The 22,364-nt window shown below is 39.2% G+C and overlaps 2 protein-coding genes across 2 annotated transcripts; both read right to left on the bottom strand.

The window, feature by feature from the left end:
• LOC109718297 lies at positions 492 to 7,713 on the bottom strand. Its single transcript, XM_020244466.1, has 10 exons — positions 7,499 to 7,713; positions 6,151 to 6,881; positions 5,913 to 6,042; positions 5,348 to 5,775; positions 4,986 to 5,066; positions 4,777 to 4,875; positions 3,712 to 3,876; positions 2,005 to 2,091; positions 1,294 to 1,365; positions 492 to 1,093 (listed from the first exon to the last, which is right to left on the bottom strand). Exons 2-10 carry the CDS (start codon positions 6,775 to 6,777, stop codon positions 824 to 826), a joined length of 1,959 nt encoding a protein of 652 aa, XP_020100055.1. The 5' UTR covers positions 6,778 to 6,881; positions 7,499 to 7,713; the 3' UTR covers positions 492 to 823.
• On the bottom strand, positions 12,908 to 15,219 carry LOC109718059 (transcription factor MYB108-like). Its single transcript, XM_020244061.1, has 3 exons — positions 14,896 to 15,219; positions 14,251 to 14,380; positions 12,908 to 13,808 (listed from the first exon to the last, which is right to left on the bottom strand). The coding sequence occupies exons 1-3, from the start codon at positions 15,056 to 15,058 to the stop codon at positions 13,271 to 13,273; spliced, it is 831 nt and encodes a 276-aa protein (XP_020099650.1). The 5' UTR covers positions 15,059 to 15,219; the 3' UTR covers positions 12,908 to 13,270.

The raw sequence follows: 22,364 nt of genomic DNA, 5'->3' as shown, positions 1-22,364 counted from the left end.
TTCATATATATAAAAAAAGGCAGTACATATCAAGAACACATCCAAATTACGCAAAAACTGTAGGTGCAGATTACATATGCTCAGAGGTATAATTAGATACTGCAAACAGTTGCAGATTTTTCTTTAACTTTTTTTTCTTTTTTCGTGAAAAAACCACTTCGCTGGTCCAGAGCTTTTTCACCTCTTCAATCAAGGAGCAACAAACCCACACAAATTCCACAAGCATCAACCGATATAACGAAGCTATTACAGACGCAGAAACATCTCTTACCTTTCCTTTATAACAACAACAACAACAACAACAACAAGAACAACAAAACCAAACCAAAACAAAAACAAAACCAAAAGCAAAAAGAAAAGAAAAAAAGAGCCAACAAAATTGTCGAGGGAGGCAATGCATTTCATCATCATTCTACTAAAAGACGAGTGACATTATTTGCATGGAGAGAATGTGACAGCCCTTCCCTCAGATTGTGAAGCTCACCCTAACATAAGGAAAGAAAATACAGAGATATTTCCACATACTTTTAACAGTAAAAAATTGTTATTTCTCACTACCTTGTACATGAACTTCGGAATTGATGATTGGATCGACAATGTCTTGTTTCATGAAATCATAGAAAAGAGAGAAAATTAGAATCATGGCTTAAATTTGAAAGCGATTATATCTCTCCTTCTCAACTGAAAAACTACATCACTTGGATCAAAATTATGATAGCACGATCAAGCCCAAACATTTTGGAGCTCTACAGTTTTCCTGTTATTCCCCCACTTTTTTCTCATAAAGCTCTTTAATGTGCGCAGCAACAATCTCCATTCCAGTTCACCATTGCTTCTTCCCTTTCCTCTTCTTCTTGAGGCCGCTCTTCGAACAGCTTCCGCTTTGAGCTGAAGGGCTCTCGCTTTCCGTGCTAAAGGATTCAAATGCTCCCGACTGCACCGCGTTCTGCAACCACTCGAAGAATTCCTCCTCGGTCATTGTTTCATCGAGATTGGCATTTTGCATTCTGCTCCCCTTCGAATTACTTAATTTCGTGAGGTTGGTGTTGACATGAAAGCTCGGCTTGTGAGTGTTTGCTGGACATCTCATTCCCTGAAATAACAGAGATTATTAAAGATGCATGCATAGAGAAATTGGAGTTTTTGCAAAATGACGCCAGAGAACAAGAAATAAAACAAACTACAGCATGGATTACACTATATATACAAGTGCGATTGCGAGAAGAAATGTTCTAAAATAGCAAGATATGGTGAAAACATTTGATATATCTAGCTGGGCTGAATATTATGTACCTGACAGATGAACCATTCAGTAACATCATAAATCCTGCTCCCCGCGCAAACATATGCACACGGTTGATCCATCTACACACATAGCATCCAATAAACACGGTAAACATCATAGTCATTAAATAAAAAAATAAAATAGAATTAGGGCGTTTACATATATCCCCGCAAAATCAAATTTTTATATATGACACTGTAAAATTCAAATAACCCTCAAAAATGCAGTTTCTTAAATCCTGTTTGATTCGGGGATAAACCTGGAATAAGTGAGCTTATATCCAGTTGTTTCCGAGACATTTGCTTTTGCACTGGGACAAGTTATCAGAGGCCTAACAGATTATCCCAAGATGACACATGGATTCTGTTTTACCAAGCCCCAGAACTACTTTATCCTTGGGATTAAAATAATTGCATTTTAAATTAATTGCAGAATGTTTTTTAGAATGGGAAAGTTTAGCAAGTACGAAGGATAGATATGACAAGCAAAGTTTTTGCAAGGTGAATATATAATGTTAAGAATGTTCAGTATGTAAGTAAAAAGATTTTATCAGTGTATAAAAGGAATTTGCCAAAAAGAGGTGTTGCAAATAAAAAATCAACATGTTAAGGACATAAATATACCACATGGCATAAGAGGTGCTCAAAAATAAAAACAGGCAACCCTTTTCTATTAGGATAAAAAACAGGAACTGCGGAAGAAGAAAAAAATACAAGTACCTTTTGAAGCAACCCAAACAAAAGGGGTTGGAAAGACTGTTCAACCCATCCATCGCCATCTTTAGCCTGATGAAAATCCTTGCAATCCTGCAATGCAGAAGAAGTTCACACGGTTAAGGATTTTTCTAAGTTGGTGGATTTTGTGAAGTCGAATGGAGTCTTGAAAAGTTGAAGATGAAGAATTGAAGCCAAGATTATAAGACTTGTGAGGCAAAGACTCATTCGTGATGCTCGTTTACTCAGGTATGTAGGCTACTAGTTTGTGGTGAAAATATACTTGAGTAAAAGTGTTTAGAAGACTTAGGATTGTTTTTAAATATAAAAACTGAAAAATTCTGAGTTTTTCAAGGTTCGAGATCCAGACCCTAAGGAGGATCCGGACCTCGTAGGTCCTCTCTGCGTGTATGCAGCGAGGGTCCGGACCCTCGAGTTAGGATCCGGACCCCGTACCAGGCTAATCTTGTCACGCAGCGAGGGTTCGAACCCTCTGGTTAGGATCCAGACCCCGTATTAGGATAATCTTGTTACATAGCAAGGGTCCGGACTCACGGGTTAGGATCCGGACCCCGTATCATATACTTTCTGATACGCAGAGAGGGTTCGGACCCTAGCTTCACGATCCGGACCTTCAAGGTCCGGACCCTCGGGAAGTCCGGACCCTGAGACCGTCGTCAGTTTTTAAAATTGTGTTTTTAAAATCCTAGTCTTTCTAGAAGTCTTCTAAACCTATAAATATGATATGAGGAGCCCCATATGATGTGAGCTTAGAGAGAAAACCTTTTTGAAACCCTAAGAGCTTGTTTTAGAGTTTTCGATCAATGTTTTGAAAATCAAGTTTTTTGGTTTTGATCATCGATTCAATTCTTCTATTTCAATTTCAATGGATCTTTGAGAATTAGATTGGTGATGAACTAATTAGGGTTTCTCCTTATATCATATGTGCTTTCTAAGTTTTTAAATCACCACAAAGTATTAAAATTCTTCGAGCTCCGGATGGAGCATTGGCGCGTGGACTTCACGTGAAGGCCGTGGATTCGGTGGGCGCTTCGTGGATTCGAGGCGTGTTTACCGCGAGGGGTTGTAGCGTGATCGGTTGAAAGAGTTCGATCGATCGAGGACCGGCGAAGATAATCTACAACGAGGATTCGGTAAATTGAGTCATGTATTTTTGGTAAATCACTTGTACTCAATTGTTTCTATAGTGGATTTTTCGCGTGATCGGTCCCGTGGGTTTTTCTCCAAATTAGAGTTTTCCCACATTAAATCTCAGTGTGTTGTTTTTGATTTCCGCTTTTACTTTAAATTTGCATTGGGAGTTTTGATTTTGCCGTTTACACCTATTCATCCCCCTCTAGGTGTTATTTACCTTTTAGATCTTTGGGATCCATATCTTACATATACTTCATGAAAAGTCATGACTGATGCAACTGTTTTCTGCTAATGTTTTTGTTTTCATATATATGTCTGCAAATATGCAGTTATTTGTAAAATAACACTTGGTATTTGCACCAGAGCCGCTGAAAAGTATAATTAATTGCATTCATGCCTGTGCAAGGGGGGTATCAAGAAAATATACAAACCTCATCGGCGTAGTTATGTTGTGCGCATGCAAATACCAACTTTACAGGATTACTTGCACAATTCACATATTTGCAAGGACAAGAATGCAGAAACAATGCATTACGAAGAAGAAGAGTAAAAGTAAACCTGACACCACCGGGCTTGAGACTTAGTCCTCTCTGTCCAGATCCAGAGATGAAAATTGCCGCATTTCTTGCAAGCTATTCTTCTTGATTCTCCACCACCACGTGGGCCTTCACCATCAACTTCAGAATGACCAAACCCAGATCTAAAATTACCATGTCTTCCCTTCTGAAAGAACAAAAAATTACTAATTAAAAACATTATCAAGGAAACACAAATTAGGACCAAGGACTGCAAAAATTATGTACAGAATAAGAAGATGGTCTCACTTGGTGATCATACTGAATTGAAATCCAACTTACTAACTAGAGTAAGCAACTTACAACTTAACAATATGAGTCCTAAACTATGTAGCAAAAAAGGCTAAACTCAAGTTTGTGACACTAGCTTGCCATATCTAATAAAAGCATTTTCAAACCTTTCCATTTAAGATTATTAACGTGAAGCATAGGTATTAAAGAAAGACCATAATGTTCTCGTCTCTCTCTCTCTCTCTCTCTCCCTTCTTTTATGTAAGGTTATGTGTGCCAGCATATAATTCAACGACCTGGAATATAACACATGATAAACTCATAAGAGGCTTGATGATTAATATACATATATATATATATATATATATATATGTGTGTGTGTGTGTGTGTGTGTGTGTGTGTGTGTGTGTGTGTGTGTGTGTATGTATGTATGTATATGTATATATATGGTGCACATTATAATGACGGACGACATATATAATATTATCAATATATCTGTACTATATGCAGGCCTAATTTAGTAAAGATTTCATGAATGTCGATCGAGAACTAAAGCCAAAACATTCATATCAGATAGATGGATTCAACTATAGATGGATTCAACTATAATGTTTTATAGTGTTCTAGTGTAGGCATTCTTCAACAAGACTTTAGGGGCTGGAATTTCCTAAGAAAGATATGCGATTTACATGTGTTATTCTCATGTTTTGCACATAACATATGGCACTTTAAATATGAATTCAACTAAACTCTGTTGAGGCTAAAAACTTGACTTTATAAATTAGTCAAAAACCAATCAAAGAAATTAGAGAAAGACCTTCTGAGAAGCATTCTGAAACCTCCGGAAATAGTTTATTAGCTCTTCTCTCCGCAGTTCATCATCATACATTTTCCGTTTCAGAGAATCTAGAAGAACCTGAAATAAAGATTTAAACTGCAATAAGAGATAACATAGAAAAATATACAAATCTGAAGTGCTGATTTGATTCAGAGTGCATACAAGACAAAGGAATCGTCAAAACTTACCTCATATGCATTTTGAAGCTTCTTGAATGCTTCAGCAGCTTTCTCATTGCCCATATTCTTATCAGGATGCACAAGCATTGCCTAGAAAAGTAAATTGCAACTATAATTACAAATTAAAAAGTGCTTATCTTTTACATATATCCCAGCATATTATTTAGTTCTATATATAACACTGTAAATCTGAATCTTCGTATACACCCCTGGATAATGCAGGTTGTTATATATTATATGGAGTTGGGTAGTCATCCGAAGTAGATAATTTTGCAGGAGTACATATGTAAATATCTCAAGCGCTTATGCTAATTATATAGTAAAATATAAGGCTTTAGAAATCAACAACTAGAGATTATTTTAGCTATTACCTTTCTTTTGTATTCCTTTTTGAGTAAAGAAACATCTATATTCTCATAACGAGGCAATCCTAAAGCCGAATAGTGATCCGTACAGTTCAACAATCGAACAACTTCCTCTTCAGATGTCAACTCTTTCTCGCTTCCACTAGTTGAAGGAACACCAGCACTGCGATCGGCTTCTTGCGAAGAATGAAAGGGTTCTGCATAGAAATGACCTTCTCCACCTTGATTTTCATTATGTGGCTCTCCCTGCTCACTAGGTTTTTGCTCATTTATGTAGTTCTTTAGGAAGTGTACTAGAACATCACTCGAAATGAAAGACAAGTTGAGGCCCATAATTAAGCCAAGCCATCCCAAGTAGCCTCTTGCACAATACATGGAATAGAGAGTGGTCACGAGAAGAGCAATTCGTTCATGACTCAATGCAAAGGAAGCACCTGCATTTTAGAGGACAGGCTAAATTCTGTTAATGCTTGAAAGAAATACATAAAAGTTAAAAGGTGAAGGATGTTTCATGGATGTATAATTTATAGAAAATAACACTTTTTTTAAAAAAAATATGTAAAATATGAACCTCCTAGAAGGATGACAAGGGCTGTTGTCCAGAAGCTTCCATATATCCACAAGACTGTTATTGCAATAATAGAAGTTAACATGATTGCAAGCCCTAGACCAATGAATGCAGCCACCAAGGCAGCAATTACCTGAACCAAAGATAACTTTAGTAAGAACTAAAACTTTCGATTGACAAGGTAATAACAGAGGTATATATTTGAATCAGAGATTTAACAACTTTGCGCAGTTTAACTAACCATGACTACAAGCATTTTAACAAATCCAATCATCGCAGAAACTGAGAGGAAGCTGCACCAAAGCACTGTAAAGAAGGATGTTGTTCCCATTCGCAGTAAAGAATCGAGACCTCTTATACTGCAGTCGAGCCAAACCATAGATATAAGCAGCACCAATTTTCCAAAGTACAACATCCACGTCCAAATAACAGGGTGAACATGCTCGAATTTCTTGCGGACATACGTACAGCCCTTACATAAAATGGTTGTAAAAGCTGAGAAATATGGTCTCTGCCGTTCTATCCATCCATTTACATTTTTCATGAGATAAAGCAGAAAAGCTCTTAACCTTTGAGAAGCCACTGCATATGAAGACCCATTTTGGTCCATCAAGTTTTCTTCTTCATTTTGATTGTGATCGAAAGAAAAGTCTATCTCGTCATCCCCTCTTGATGTGGAAACATCTGAAACTATGTCGTTTTCCACAAAACCTCCCGCTCCATGATCAGAAACTAGAGGTTCTGTATCAACGATCTTTCTTTCATGCGTCTTTGGCTTCTGTTTTGATAATGGTTCTGAAGCTTTGCCTTTTTGGCTAGGTACATTGCGATGCAGTCCATTCTTGTGTTGGCCTCCTTTCCGAGCCATTTATCCCTGCAGAGTTGTACCGCTAAGGAGGTACTCTAATCAATTTGCGACACCGTATAAGGGCCGACGTATTGCCAGCCATATTTCATGAATGGAGCTAGCACCTGTAGATGCAAGCAACAAGTACAAGCATGCCTGAGCTAGAAATGCATATTAATGCAGTAAGCACATGGTAATATAGAAGATTAAGATATGTGCCGAAACATCAGAGGTGCGCCAAAAAGTTGATTACAAAATAACTTATTACAAGAAGAGTTATGTAGAAAAACATCTACGCATTGTCTGCAACTGAGAAGATGAAAATCGAGATTGTTTGGATATGCGGTTCATAATATCATCTTCAACTATCGTAATCTACTGTTCTGATTACATGTCAATGCTCCATTTCTACAAGTGACTGGTCACTTCACCAACACAAATGTGTGGCTACAAACCTCAATTCAAGCATAGCCTTGTCGGTTTCTATACATCAAGCACATCAATCTTAACTCCCACTCAAGAATCATCCAAATCCCACGAAACGCCCAATTCCCAAACCGCAAAACCCATCAATTTTGTGAAGTTCTGACGCAGACCCAAATCACAGAATCGGGAAGCAAGCCCAACCCAGATGCCAAAACGGCGACTTTAGCAGGAAAAAGTGGCCACAGGATCAAAAGGGGGACGAATTAGAGATTCCGAGATGAAAAAAAAAGGGGGAAAAACCACAGAAATCGCTTACAGACGCGCCGATCGAAGAGATAAACCGATGAGATCGTCGTAGAAGGGAGGAGGAAGGAGATGGAGCGGTGGGGAGCTCTCCCTCCCAGAAGTACTACTCCTTCGTTCTCGAACAGTGTAAGGAGACTACGGAGAGAGAAAGAGTGCACACGAAATGATCTCCACCATATATATGTGAGAGTTAGGTTGGGAAAAATTTGTACCCACAAAGGGGATTTTCCATCCATATGCTTCTTGTGACATTTTCAATATTTTCTTTGACCATCCTTATTATTTGGACTTATTTGGGTTTAATATTAATATACTTCTTTAATATGTGCATATCTTTTTCGTTCTGTTTGATCTATCTAATATGATTTTTTTTTTTTTAATATGTACATATCTTCTTTTTTTTTTCTTTTATTTGGACATTGTGGAGAAATGTTTGTTTATTTTATTATAGTAAGATAATAATACCAGTAATACCAAAAAGTTGTTTTTTTTTTTTTTAAGTCATTATATTGTTAGAGATGATATAATTAGTATAAATTATTTGTGTGGTTAAAACAATAAAAAAAAAAAGGGCCTAAGAGGTGTTTTCATTTATATACACTACTTGATTAATCAAGTTATCTCGCCCATTATCACCTAATTAAGTATTATGGTTATTATTATTATTAGTATTACACGGGAGAATGAAGAAATATTTCCTTCTTACATAAAACCATCTAATCACATTGATAACATCCATATATATTTTACTTGTCTAAGAAGTAAATAGAGGAAAAGGGAAGATGGTGGCGGAGCCCCACACGAAAGTCCTCGGCAAGCTCCGCAAAGTCTCCACCAAGTTCTTGGCTGCTAATGAAAAAGTGAGAGCTGGTGAGGAAGATGGTGGTGAACGGAAAAAGGAGAAGACGGGTGAGAAAGAGATAAAAGGCAAAGCTCGTGTTTTAGATCGGATTGCTAGTAAGGAAGAGGAAAAAGGCAAAGCTCGAGTAACAGATCGGAGCTTGGATAAGAAGACAGAGTTCGAGAAGATAGGAGGTCTTACCTGTTCTACACATTGGTGTAAGGTGACGGGTTCTCGCGAGAGACTCGCCGCTTCGTCGTCGCCGGCTACCCCTGCAGCTATAGAGGCCAGTGGTCATTCTCAAGGATGGACTGAGAGATCAACGGTGATAATTAAGAAATCTAGCGTTAAAGAGGGCAACTACCCTGGCCTTCAAAGGTTTGAAGGAGGCTCTGCATCTAGCAAGAAGGTGGTGTGGGCTGACGAAGTGGGGCTTGCATTAACTCACAAAGCGCTTGGTTCTCCTGGCGACCCCACACCCATTCCACGATCTACTGACACGTCGACGATTTACAACAGAGGGAGATCTGACACGGGATTCGGAAAGAAGTTACCCTCCTTCACTTCAGGTTCATACAAGACGTATAAGGATGCTCTTCTATCTCCCACACATAAACCGCTACGAGCCCCTTGCAGTGGTCAGAGCACCAACTTCAACCCCGTCTTCAAAACACCGCCCAAATCTTTCTTCAAAGGGAAGTGTTTTAGGTGCCTGGGCTCTAACCATCGGGCAGCTAGCTGTCGAGCGCCGCTCCGGTGTGTGCGGTGCTTCAAGACGGGCCACGTCGCACGAGCCTGCATGGACCGGCTACCAATGGCGGTTTACAGGGAGATGAGGGCCCGACCGTCCTACCTCAGCGCGTTTGTACCACAGACAGAAGATTTCTACACCAGGCAGAATCGCTGCCGCAACGCGATTCTGGTTGACGTGCTTCCCCCCAAGAACTTGGGTCATTTCCCTCAGGAGACAATTGCGAACAAGATGGCGAGTCGTTTTGGCGGCTTCCCGACTGATTTCCACGTAGCCAAGTTCAGTCAACGTGACTTTCTGATCTTCCTCCCGGAGTGGGTGCCGGCCGACCTACTGATCCGAAGAGAGATACTTTCGTTGGACAACCTGAGATTACACTGCTTCCCCTGGAATCCCTATCACGGGCTTCGAAGGGCTTCGCTCACGTACAACGTTTGGATCCGGCTTGTATGTTTACCATACGAGTGTTGGTCCTCTCGTACGGTGGCGGCGTTGGTCGGCGGATTCGGTCGCTTCATACGGGCGGACGACTTCTCGTCACGCATGGTGGATCTCACTGGATACCGATGTCTCATCTCTGTCAACTTTCTCTCCGACATCCCAGAAAACCTGGAAATCACGGTAGGCGATCACTCGCTCTCGGTGCTCATCCAGCTCGAGAGATGGGGCCGTTGCGATGTCATCGATCCTCGCAACCCTCCTAACGAACGGACCGATCATCACGACCCTTCACAGAGAGGCCCAGAATATCATCGTCGCTCGGCCGGATCTATAAGAGGGCGACGCTCGTCGGCCGCCGGTTCTTCAAGTTCGGACGCCTCTTGGAATTCGTCAGAAATTCGGGATAGAAGGAGAGATGTCCTCGCTCCGGACGCTTCGCTAGTTTGGAACTCTGCTTCAACTCCGGCCGACTCCCTACGGCAGGGTCAGGAGGAAACGACCACGAAGGGCCCGGCGATTGTCGGAGTGAGTGGCCCAACGGTCTGGATTTCGAAATTGCCTGAGGTTGACGTGGCATTAAATGGGATACCTGACGGGGCGGCAGGCGGGGGGTTTTCGGAGGCAACAGGAACAATTTTTGTCAACGCTCCGTGTTCGGAGCTTAAGGGTCCTGCAAAGACGAATCTGGGCATTTATTACTGTATCTGGAAAAGGTGGGCAAGCTTGATTCCTGTGATCGCCTCATCCACCTCGAGTACCGGGCAGGGGATGGCTGACTACTTTGGCATGATACGGGCCCACTTGACCCCGGAATCCCTTGGCATAGGGCTCGGCCCTGTTGCGCAGGCCACTTACTTGTTTAAGGGAAGGGACATGCTGAAGCCGCATAGAGCAGGGGCTTTCGGGCCCGGCCCTGTTTCGCGGGCCTCTTATTTTATCGAGGGGAGGGGAATGCAGACGGCCCTCACAGCACCGGATCCAGATGGGCTCGGGGTTGGAGACGGGCCCGGGAATGAACCTAGTCCGTGGGTCACGCTAGCGGCAGCGGGGTGGGGTCGACTTGGCCCACACGGAGCTGGAGTTCGTTTTCTGCTGCGGTGGGGGCCTGCTGGTATCACTATTGCAGGACCAGGGGGGGCGCTTCATATCTCTTTAGTTGAAGCCCCGCTGCTCTCGGGCCCCCGCACCAATCCGCTGCTCTCGGGCCCCCGCACCACTCCGCTGCTCTCGGGTCCCCTCACCACGGTTACTGGCCCGGGCCCCCTTGGCCCCCCGTTACTCCTGGACACGACAACGCCACGGTTAATGGCCCGGGCCCCCTTCGCCCCCCCGTTACTCCTGGACACGACAGCGGGAGGCGGTGGTGGTAGGGAGCCGGTCTTGCACGGCGACGTCTCCATCCGGCCGCCAGGTGGACTGGAGTTTGACTCGATCTCCGGGCCCCTTACTACTGGTACTCACCCAAGCCCCCTTTGCCCCACTTTACCCTCGGAAACGACGGCTGGAGGCTGTGGGGGGGAGCCGGTCTTGAATGGTGTTGTCTTCGTTCGGCCGCCGAGTGGACTGGAGTTCGACTCGAACGTGACGGCTGACATTCGTGGGTCGGCAAGTTGGGACCGTGCACCGGGGCACATCCCCACCTACAGCACTGTTAGCATCGATCCCCACTTGGCCGCTGCGGAGAAGATACACGGATCTCTGGCTGGTGAGGTTATTTTGAAGCCCGACACCATGGTCGTCTGGTCGCCGGTGGGGACAGTGTCAGGGGTTACCACTTTGATCCCCGATACGGTCCCCTTGACCGGTGAGGTAGCCGGCGTCGTGTGTCGTGGGTCAACCAGAGCTAGCGTGAGGCTGAAGTCTACAGGTACCTTGTCGGCGCTTGATCGGGCGAAACAGAGGAAGGCATTCCTACTGGAAGGGGAGAACTCGGGGGCAACCTACGCGGAATGCTCACGAAATATTAGAAAGGTCTTGAAGAAAAGTGCGCTTTGTGGAGTGAAGCTTACGGGGGTTGAAGCCGAGGAGCTCCACAAGTTTATGACGCGTGGTTGATCTGCTGTGGGTCTAGCTATGAGTTTGGGCCGCTTTTTGGGTGTGTGTTGTTTTAGTTATGTTTAATATTATTACTTGGAATGTACGCGGTCTGAACGACCCTTGTAAGCGTCGTAGTGTCAGATCTATTATCTCCAAACACTTTTGTTCGGTGGTTTGTATTCAAGAATCTAAAGTGGATTCGGTGTCTCGTTCCTTTCTTCGGTCTTGTTGTGGCTCGAGTTTCGACAGATGTCACTTTATCCCCGCTCTGGGAGCATCGGGCGGGCTTTTCACATGTTGGAACTCCAAGTTTTTCGTTTGTACGGAGGCGTTGGTGTGCAACCACTCGCTCACCCTCAACTTGAAACACATTACCAGTGATACGAGCTTTTACTTATCAAATGTATATGGGCCGCCATCTTGGGACGGAAAAGAAGAGTTCTGTGCCGAGCTCCTCGCCCTCGGTTCGGTTTGCTCCAACTGTAAATGGGCTATTTGTGGGGATTTTAACTTTACTAGAAGCCAGGCAGAACGCACCGGGAACCGGTCGAGTAGGAAAGCGATGTCAATGTTCTCGGACCTCATCTCAAATCTTGAAGTCATCGACCTGCCTATTTCCAACCAAAAATTTACCTGGTCTAACATGCAACGATCACCTACCCTGGCCAAACTGGATAGATTTCTTGTCTCGACGGATTGGGACCAAGTTTTTCCGCATTGCAGGGTATTAGCGCTACCTAGAATTACCTCCGATCACACCCCTTTAATACTCGATATTGGTAATTTTCGCACTCACAGGAGGTTTCGGTTTGAGAGAGTATGGCTTACTAGGGCGGACTTCACAAGTTATGTACCGATCTGGTGGAACGAAGTACCCGGTCAAAGGTCAGCCATCCTCACGTTAACGGCGAAGCTGAGACATTGCAGAAACAGGATAAAGGAATGGTGCAAAACTAAATTTCATAGTATATCCAACGCGATAAGATCTTTACAGGATGAAATTCGGTGCATCGATATTAGAGGAACAGATGACCTTGACTCAGAATGTACAGGATAAAAGAGCAGACCTTAAAGCGCAGCTCCAACTCATACTAAAGGAGGAGGAAATCCTGTGGAAAACGAGAGCTAAACAGCACTGGCTAAAGGAAGGAGACAGCAACACAAAGTTTTTCCATGCAGTGGCCAACGGGAGGAAGCGTAGTAATGAGATTCAGTTTATTGAAGATGAGAATGGAAGNTACAAAAATATTCTTAAACGTCCCTGCTAGTAAAAATTCATGCAAATTTAAAATTTAATAGATCAGTTTTAAAATTTTATTTTTTACCCCCAATAAGCTAAAAACTTAGTAAGCTTATCAATAGGAAAGCAATTTTTATAACTTTAACATTATTTTTGTAAGGAAAAAAAAAATCAAATAAAAGTGATACATAGATCACGCATTTGATAAGGGATTAAAAATTCGTGCCATAAGTTGTAAAATTAAATGAAAAAAACAGCATGTATAAATATTTTGCCCTACAAGATCAAATAGTTGAGTGTAAAATTGTCACTTTATTAACTTAATTAGCATATAGTAAGTATCCTTTTAATCCAAACAAGTTTAATTAAGAAAATTAATGGCAGGGACATTTGTGATAAATTTGTAAATTTAGAGAGAGAGAGACATGCATATATGATATTTTATAGATTTTGAAAGGGCATGCAATTGAATTTATTGGTGCATGAACAGTATGTCCTCCAAACTCCACAAATTGTCAGAAAACCCACCTTCCCATCCACTTTCCTCAAATTCGAATACTTCTTGCTTGCCATAGCCTCCCTGGCTGATCATCATTGACTCAATCCACTCGTTGTCATTTTGGGTCTCATGGATCCCATCACCTTCCTTAAACTCACCCCCTTGCACAAGGGTGCTATGCCAGTTGTCGAAGGATTCCGAGAATTCCGCAACCGGAGGCGAGGATAGCGAAGTCCCGGACGAGTCAGGCGGCGAGCCGGACGCGTCGGAGATCTCCGGGCAAGTGACGGGTAGGTCGGTGACGCCCGGTGCAACGAAAGAAGTGCTGCCCGAGGCTGCCCGAATGCGTTCTATAAGACGGGGTATCCAGACGTACCGCATGGCATCCTTGAACTTCTTGCTGTTGACATCGCACTGGAGCTGCTTCGCGTGTTTTTGCACTCTGGTTCTCCAATAATTCTTTATTTCGTTGTCGGTCCTTCCAGGCAGGTATTTCGCTATTTTCGACCACCTGTTGGTATAATTCAAAAGAAAATTAAGAAAAGAAGAGAGAGAGGGAGAGAGAAACGTGCGAGGTTTGATTTGTGGAGGATCCTTTTTTGGTCCTTGGAGGATAAGAAACTCGTTAATTACTTTAGAATTCTTGGCCATATTGTTCTTCACAACATTCCAATGTTCCGTCCAATTCTAATGGAATATACATATGGTCCCCATTCATGTAATGGCAAAGTGGTCGGTGAATGAAGACACGAATTAAGATGTAGATTGGTACTTGCTATTGAATATGCTGCTTTTCTAATTACTATGCACAGAAAATTTACATCTATGTATATATATACATACACGTATATTTATGCATAAATACATACATATATATATATATGTAGACTTATGCTTATGTTTATGCGCGTATATTGGATATAATTAGATTTTGAGGTTAATTATGGCATTACCGGTTCCCCCACCGGCAATGAAGTTCAAGGATGAGGATCTGTTCTTCTGGGGTGATGTTACCGCGCCGAACGTCGGGGCGAAGGTAGTTGAGCCAACGTAGCCTGCAACTCTTCCCGGTTCGTTTTAGGCCTAAAGCTCATGAAAATTCAGAATTAGGTTACTGAAATAATATATATGCATGGATATGTACATATCGATCGCATTCGTACGTACAAACATACATAGATCAGAGAGAGATAAACAGAGAGAGATATGCAGGGAGGCAGCTGTTCATTTTACTTGTGACAACCAAAAGAGATCTTAATTCAATATGCACTATTTTGTTTTTGTTGGTAATTAATTAATCTTATCCACTAACTAAACAAAATTCTTTAACCGAGGCCCATATATGTAGCTTAATTACAAGATAGATAGAAATGTAATTAAGATCCCCATTATTCAACTTAATTAGCTCAATAGGAGAAAAATTAAGAAGAGATCACCAATAACATTCTCATGAAGATGATTAGTTAATTAACTAGCTAGGCTTCATTCATTCATGTTGCAAGGAACCCTAGCATCAGCGCAGGTGCAGGTGGTGTATATGTATGTTCTTTCAATATTGTCATACTAGTTATAAGAACAAAAAGGTGATTAATTAGTACCTGCACTTCGAGCTAGCGAATTCCATCGGCCCTCGCCGTGGTTGGCGATGTAATTGATGAGGATAAGATCCTCTTCCATTGTCCATGGTCCTCTCCTGAGCTCCATCTCCTCCTCCTGATCACTTTGCCCCTTTGAGCATGCGACCCTTTCATGGTCCTCCATTAGCTCCTGTGTATATTCTCGCGCAATTTATTACACCTTTGCTTAGATTTTGATGGGTGTATAAATTAAGGATAATATAGAAGAGGAGAGATAAAAGACGTGTATATTTGTAGATATATAGAGAGAGAAAAGGGTGGGAGGGAGGAAGAGAGAGAGAGAGAGTTAAGTATGGAACTGAGGTGGTTGGGTAGGAGGATTTTTATAGAGAGGAATCAGGATATGCAGGAAAAGAGACATGTGATCTATGAGAGGAAGACAAATATAATAAATTAATAAAGTTACCGACCGTCCCTAAAGCAAGTGGCAAAAGATTTGATGATTAGTACTCAAGACCTAAGTTCGAATCCTAATTGATTTATATTTCCAGCTAAGTTTATTTCTAAATAAAATAAACAAAGCGGATAGCGAACTACCTATCTCTCACAAAAAAAAAGAAGTTCAAAGCTAAAAGTACAGGGGCCTCAGTTGTTAAAAAATAAAAATAAAAAGCCCATACATTCCTGTAAATTAGTGAAATTGAGGGTTGTATATCCTCAAGAATTTTTATCTACAGTGGAATCTTGCAAATTTATTTTTCTCCATAGTTAGATTAATTTTTTCTGTGGAAGTAACTATTCTACCATTTAATTAAGGAGCATTTTTCATTTCTAGCTAATCTTCATTTATCTCTCATGCCATTTAACGTGAATACTAAATTCTAGTAAATTATTTTGCAGATGAAATATATTGTTTTATTAAATTATATATGGATGCCTAGTGTTTTTCAAGAATAAAAATAAAATTGTTATCTTTCAATCGATCGTACAAAAAGAATATTTATACTGAATAATTGATTCGTGCGAAGATTTTTATTCTGACATCCAAACAGAGCCTTAGTTTAGGGACTCTCTCTCTCTCTCTCTATGCTCGTGTCTGTGTGTGTGATGTGCTAATAAGAAAACTTAACAGTCTTATCTGATCGGGTAAGAGACATAGTCATATTTTAAATTTGAGAATTAATTGAGCTGTGTTCTTAATTTTTAGCTTTGAGATAATAACAAAAGGAAGAAAAAAAAAAAGATAGAGAGCATAAATTATAGTGTCGCTATATGGCTGCATTTTTCTTGGTGTTTTCTCATGAAAAATGTGTGCAATATTTAATATAAAGTATATATTAATTGTATAGTTCGAAAAAAAAAAAAAAAAATAGAGACGTAAAATTTGTCAATCTCAACCATTAGTGGCAGAAAATGTAGACCTCGATTGGTGGGAAAAGTCTAACATAACAAAACCATTCTTCTCACCATAATTTATATAACGGTTCTCTTCTGTTGTAATATTCTGACTTTTTCATGCACCTCTCCGAGAGTGAAATTAACTCAGGCTTTCACATCACAAATATGTTGTTACAAATGTTTTTAAGGCCTAATATATATGAAATTGTCTTGTCCCCAAAGTTTGAGCTTTATGCTTCTAATTCATCCTCACGAGTAATTCAATATATGCGAACTTGTACCTAATTGATTTCACAATTTTGATCAATATATATTTGTTAAATATATATATAAATATATAAACAACAGCTTAAGCTTTTACAGTTGTTAGGTTGCCGAAATCCCCGACCCTTGACCCGGCCAAAGATCCTCCTCGAGGAACGTGTTGGGATGAAAACGGTTTATGGTACTGACCATCGAAGTTCGCGTCCTTTGATTGATCAAACGATTCGGCTGATGAGAGATAGGATCAGCCGAGTTCGAAAATTTTTACTGTAGAATCGGTTCGGCTAGATGAGCCGAATTAATAAAATGCATAGAGTTTTGAGTCTACTGATGAGCCGAATATATGAAATACATAGTGATCGGTCGGCTGAAAGAGCCGAATGCTTTTATATATTAATAAAATAGAGTGTGCCCAAAGGGCATACAGACTCTGAAAATTTAGTTTACAACAGAATGTGCCCGTGAGGCATACAGACTCTAAAGATCTAATTTAAAAACTACTCATAGAAAAACAGTAAATGCGGAAAAGAAAAAGATTACATGTAGACTACTCATAGAAAAGCGATAAAATTGTAGAGAAAATAAAGGTGGCCTTCTCGTTTAGGTGGGAGAAAGACCCCTATTGCAGGCTTCGAAATTACTATTTATAGTAATATCAACCCACATTATTGACTGGTTGAAAGTAGTGGGGGGAATGGTTGTAACCATGATCGTGGAAGTTACGCCCACTACTCACAGAAGTTACGCCCTATCGTAGAAGTTACGCCCCACTTCTCAACCGTTCCCGCCTAAAATCTTTAGGTGCCTTATTGCCGACTCCTGGTGTACCACGTGTCCTTATTGGCTCATAGGTGGGTTAGGTCGGCATGTTAATTTCAATTTTGGCATCAACAACAGCATAACGATTGTTTCACAATACTGGTCCCTAGCTAGCTTAAGCTTTTAGAGGCCCTGAATTCGAATCATACCAAGCTCCTAATATAATTAAGTTCCTCCCACTAATGGGTTAATTTATAAAAAGTCTCTGAATTTTTTAATAACTTAAGCTTGTAGAATGCAACGGTTGTTTCACAATATTGGTCCCTAAATTTTAACCTCGGCTTTAGATTTGGTGCCAGAATTTTAAACTTTTAGGTATCGTTTGGTTCGAGGATAAGAAAAAAGTGACTATTCCAGGGATAGGTATAAATTGAGGTATAAGCGGGGATTAGATCAATTTTGCGTTTGGATGAAAATTGGGTTATTCCTGGGAATAAAAAAAATAGCGTTTGGTTAGGTAAGATGGATTAAGAAAGATAGTGGATTTTTATAAATAAAAAATAATAATATTCCGGTAAAGTATTCCGGTAAAAATTCATCCTGTTTGGCGGAATAGTGAGAATAACTTTCGTTATCCCTTGAACCAAAGGGGGCCTAGAATAGTCAAAATTATGTTTGGTTATTTGTTTTAACTATAGTAAAGAATAGAGGAAAGTGTTGCGAAGAGAGAGAACAATTAGACGAAGGATAAGCTGAAGAATAGTCCTATTAGGGAGAATAGTTCTTTAACGGGTTATTTCAAAATAATAAGGAACAATCCTTTTTGACCAAAATAAGTTATCTCTAACATATTTGGGTGTATTTAGCAGAATAAGTATGATNGTATAATAAATATAAATTTATAATATTATTTAAAATATTATTTAATAAAAAATTTTAAATTCAAATTCATCTTAAAATTTTTTTAAATATTTAAATAATATTATTTATCAAAAATAATTAACAAGGGTGGGGATAAGAATAAAATTTTTATATATTAATATATTACAATTAATAATTTTATAATAAAAATATTGTATTATAATATATAACATATTATATTTATATAATTTAGTTTTAATTCAATTTATAATTTTAATTAAGTTTGAAATTAAGTATTGGAATAGTGCTATTCCATCAAAATGGTGGAATAGCAAATTCCTTGCTATTCCGGGATAATCGGGAATAGCAAGGTTTGACCGGGATAAAATATCCTGGCCAAATTTCACCCCGTTTGGCGGAATAGCGGGGATAACTTTCATTATCCCCGCTTATCCCTCCAACCAAACGGGGCCTATTAGCAAACTTTTTAAATGACGGGCCAAAAAGAATTAAGTTTAATTGTTGGAGAGACCAAATTGTTATGATCTTCGCACTGGGAATGTGATCTAAGTACCAAATTCGTTTGAAAAATAAACATGCCACGTACTTTGGAACGACTCACAATTGTCTCTTTCGAAGAAAACAAACGCGGGTCATTTTTAGCGCTTCCTCATCTGGTACTTTCATAATTTCATTTATTACGCAACTAATGCGCTGCACACGTGCAATTCACGTAGGCACGCTTGCTTTTATTCATCTGAAGGAGCACCTGTTAATTTTCCTAGCTATAAGAAGATTCCCTTAACGGAAATAGATCGATGATGTACACGTTCATGAATCGACTTAAGAGGCTTGTTATTAGTCCTGCTGCGTTGGGTACAATAGAACTATTTACCGAGCAGTGATATAATTAATCAGGAGATATCCACGCCATATTAAAATTCCTGCAACTCCTCCTCCCCTCTACTTTCCTTACAAAAGAAACAGAAACATCAAATTACAGCTCTTACTTTTTCAATCTCTTTTTTTTTTTTTGAAAAATTATATCTACTAAAGACTGTATATTTATCTGCACGACAAAAACAGAAGTAGAAGCACAACCGAATATGCCCACCAATTTTTTTTTATTACGGAAATAAATATTTTTCTCGCTTCCTTGGAATGGAACTTACATAGACGGCGGCGAAGTCGATAGCCAGAGTGTTTCAAAATATGACACTTACTAATTAGTCATGTGGTTGAAAATGATTGCTGGGAAGCCAAATGGAGGCTTAAATTTCTGCAAGTACTAATTGCTTTGGTCAAGATTAGCAAGCTGAATTTGTCACTTTACAACTAGCTAATTAAGAACTTCCAAAAGAGCAGTATTACTATTAATTTTTAGTAAGGTAGTATAATCGATCACATGGTAATTAACTCCGAATTAACTTTTGGCGGATTACAATTTAATCCATAACCTTTCACTTAAGTAGATTAATTTAAGAACTTAGTAAGTATTTCCAAGAGGTTTTTTTTTTTTTTTTTTTTTTTTTTGCATATATGTTCGATGCTTTGAAACTTAATTAGTCCATAACTTTTTACTTGAATGGATTAATTAAACTCGAAATTATATATAACCATGGATGCTTTTTTTTACGTCCAAAATCTTAAGCTCTTACAAAATGACAAAGATTGTATATGTGGGGCAAAATAATTAAACAAGCTCAAGACTTTACGATATACAGGTAACTTCGAGGGTTAATATGTTTCAGAGAAGGATTATCTACGTACGTACGAACTAAAAGTTAATTTTCTTGAAATTTGAGGGATGTTTTTAAGAAAAATGACTGGTTAATTAAGCGTAACGATAAAGGTAAGTCGGCTGCTGAGTAAATCAAAAGGGTTAAATGAAGCTCTTAGTGTATGTCCTTGTCCAAAATGACGAAGCTTAATTAGCATCTCTTGTTAGTCCATTTGAAAGGGAAAGGAGATCGAACAAGAAAGAGATCTAGGGAGGGGGAGGGGGATTAATTGTGGTTAAGTACTTTTGAGTGTAATCTACTATTTGAAGCCAATTAATGGCGTGAAGAAGAATCTAGCGACAGTAACATCAAAGGTTTGTTTGCTACCTAGCCAGCTCCATTAATTGTTTTTGGAATCTTTCATGTCACCTTTACAAGCACAAGGAAACAAAAAAAAAAAAAAAAAAAGGAAACATGCATGGTTTGGCAAAGTTAACAGTTCTTGAAAGCAAGATCACATGTTGGAATCATAACTCCACTCGATAAGGTGTATGAAAAATGCTTTCAAAGTTTTATGTTTAATTCGCTGGACAGTATTCCTCGCTAGCTATGCGTTCTTAAAATGAGCTGTCGAGGGCGAATAAATTTGACCCACAAAGAAAAAACGAATTCTTTTCACACCTTAATAACTAAAAGCATGGCTTTTGATCGGAATCTGGGTTTGACTCCCAGACAGAACTGTAGGGCCACGGTGCCGGGCCGGGGTTAAGCTCTCCATTCGAACAGAAGAGAAGAAGAAGAAGTAATGGTAATTTTCGAGTACGGATGTCAATGGGTATGGATACCCGAAATTTTGTCAGAACCTTAACCCGAATGAAACGAAAATATCCGATGGATATGGGTATGGATTTGGATATGGATATAAAAAATAAAAGTCCGACGAATATGAATTCGGATATGGATTTTGATTGTACCCGACCCGAACCCGAACCCGAACCCGACCCGAATCCGAATTTATTTTGTATTTTATATATATATATATATATATATATATATATATATATAGAGTCCGGCTACTATACTCTTATGAGTATAGAGCCTTTTGTACTCATAAATTTTTTACCGTTTGATCTACCCTTTAATCATTTTCACCCGTTAGATTATACTATTCAACCAACCACCCACTCAACCCTAGCGGACTGCTTTTAACCTAACCGAAGACTACTATCATCATAACCACACATCTCTTCATCCAATGGTCGAAAACTTATTAGTACAAAGGGGCTATACTCATATGAGTATAATAGCCCTAGCTTATATATATATATATATATATATATATATATATATATAGAGAGAGAGAATTAGGTTAGAATACTATATATCAATAGCACCAAGCTATTTATGCTATTAGTTTTTTAGTCATTTAATTGAGAAATATGCGGTTAGAATAATGTGAGCCTCCATCATTGAGTGGGTGATTGGTTGAATAGTATAATTTAACGGATAAAAGTAATCAAAGGGTTAAACCTAACGGTCGAAAACTCGATAGCACCAATCCTTTGGTGCTATCGATAGTAACCCAATCGGACTATATATATATATGGCTAGGATGCTTATGGAAGCACGGAGGACTCCGTGCTTCCACTTTGTTTTTGATGTTCGGACTTTCGAATCGACGATTGGCTCCGTTAGACTTGATCTAGAGTATTTAAAGTATCTAGAAAATAAATTTTGTGATTTTTCGATATCATTTGCCTAGTGATCGAAGTGGCTCAAAATCAATAATTTTAATGACCATGGTGAGCCAATTGCAATTATATATTAATTATACATAATATATAGAATAAGAGAAAATATATATAATAACTTTTTATTTATATTTTTTTTTCTTTCAATCAAATAACTGTAATAGAAAATTATTTTTTTTTCCTACAAATCAAACATTAAAGAGCATAAAATTTATTTTTCTCCAAAAAAAATTTTCAGCCACCAGACACACCTTTACTCAAAAAAAAAAAGAAGAGTGACATAAAGGACAATTGAATGAACCCATCATCGCCCTCTAATATTATTCACTGAAAACTCTAACTATGAGTAGTACTATCTACCTATGCATCTATAGACTATATATAGATCTTACACCTCACTTATCAAAAACTATTATTTTCTTACTAGTTTTATATATCGGTGTTTTGTTTTAATACTTAGAACAGGAAAAGATTTTGTAATCCTTGGGATGGGTCCCGTATAAAATTTACATATATATATATATATATATATATATATATATATAGAATTAGGCTACTATACTATCTATAGTACGGGAACTCCCGTACTATAGTGTTATTTTCGATCTTAGGGCGTTCAAATTAACGATCCACACCGTTAAATATGATCTAGGGTATATGAAGTTCTTAAAAATAAAATTTTAGTTTTTTTCGATATCGTTTACTTAGTAAATAAATTATGTCAAAATGGACGGTG

Source organism: Ananas comosus, linkage group 12 (assembly GCF_001540865.1).
Source record: "Ananas comosus cultivar F153 linkage group 12, ASM154086v1, whole genome shotgun sequence".
In the NCBI taxonomy this organism is placed as follows: domain Eukaryota; kingdom Viridiplantae; phylum Streptophyta; class Magnoliopsida; order Poales; family Bromeliaceae; genus Ananas; species Ananas comosus.
Note: the sequence above shows the minus strand (reverse complement) of the source record. Positions and strands in the feature narration are given on the sequence as shown.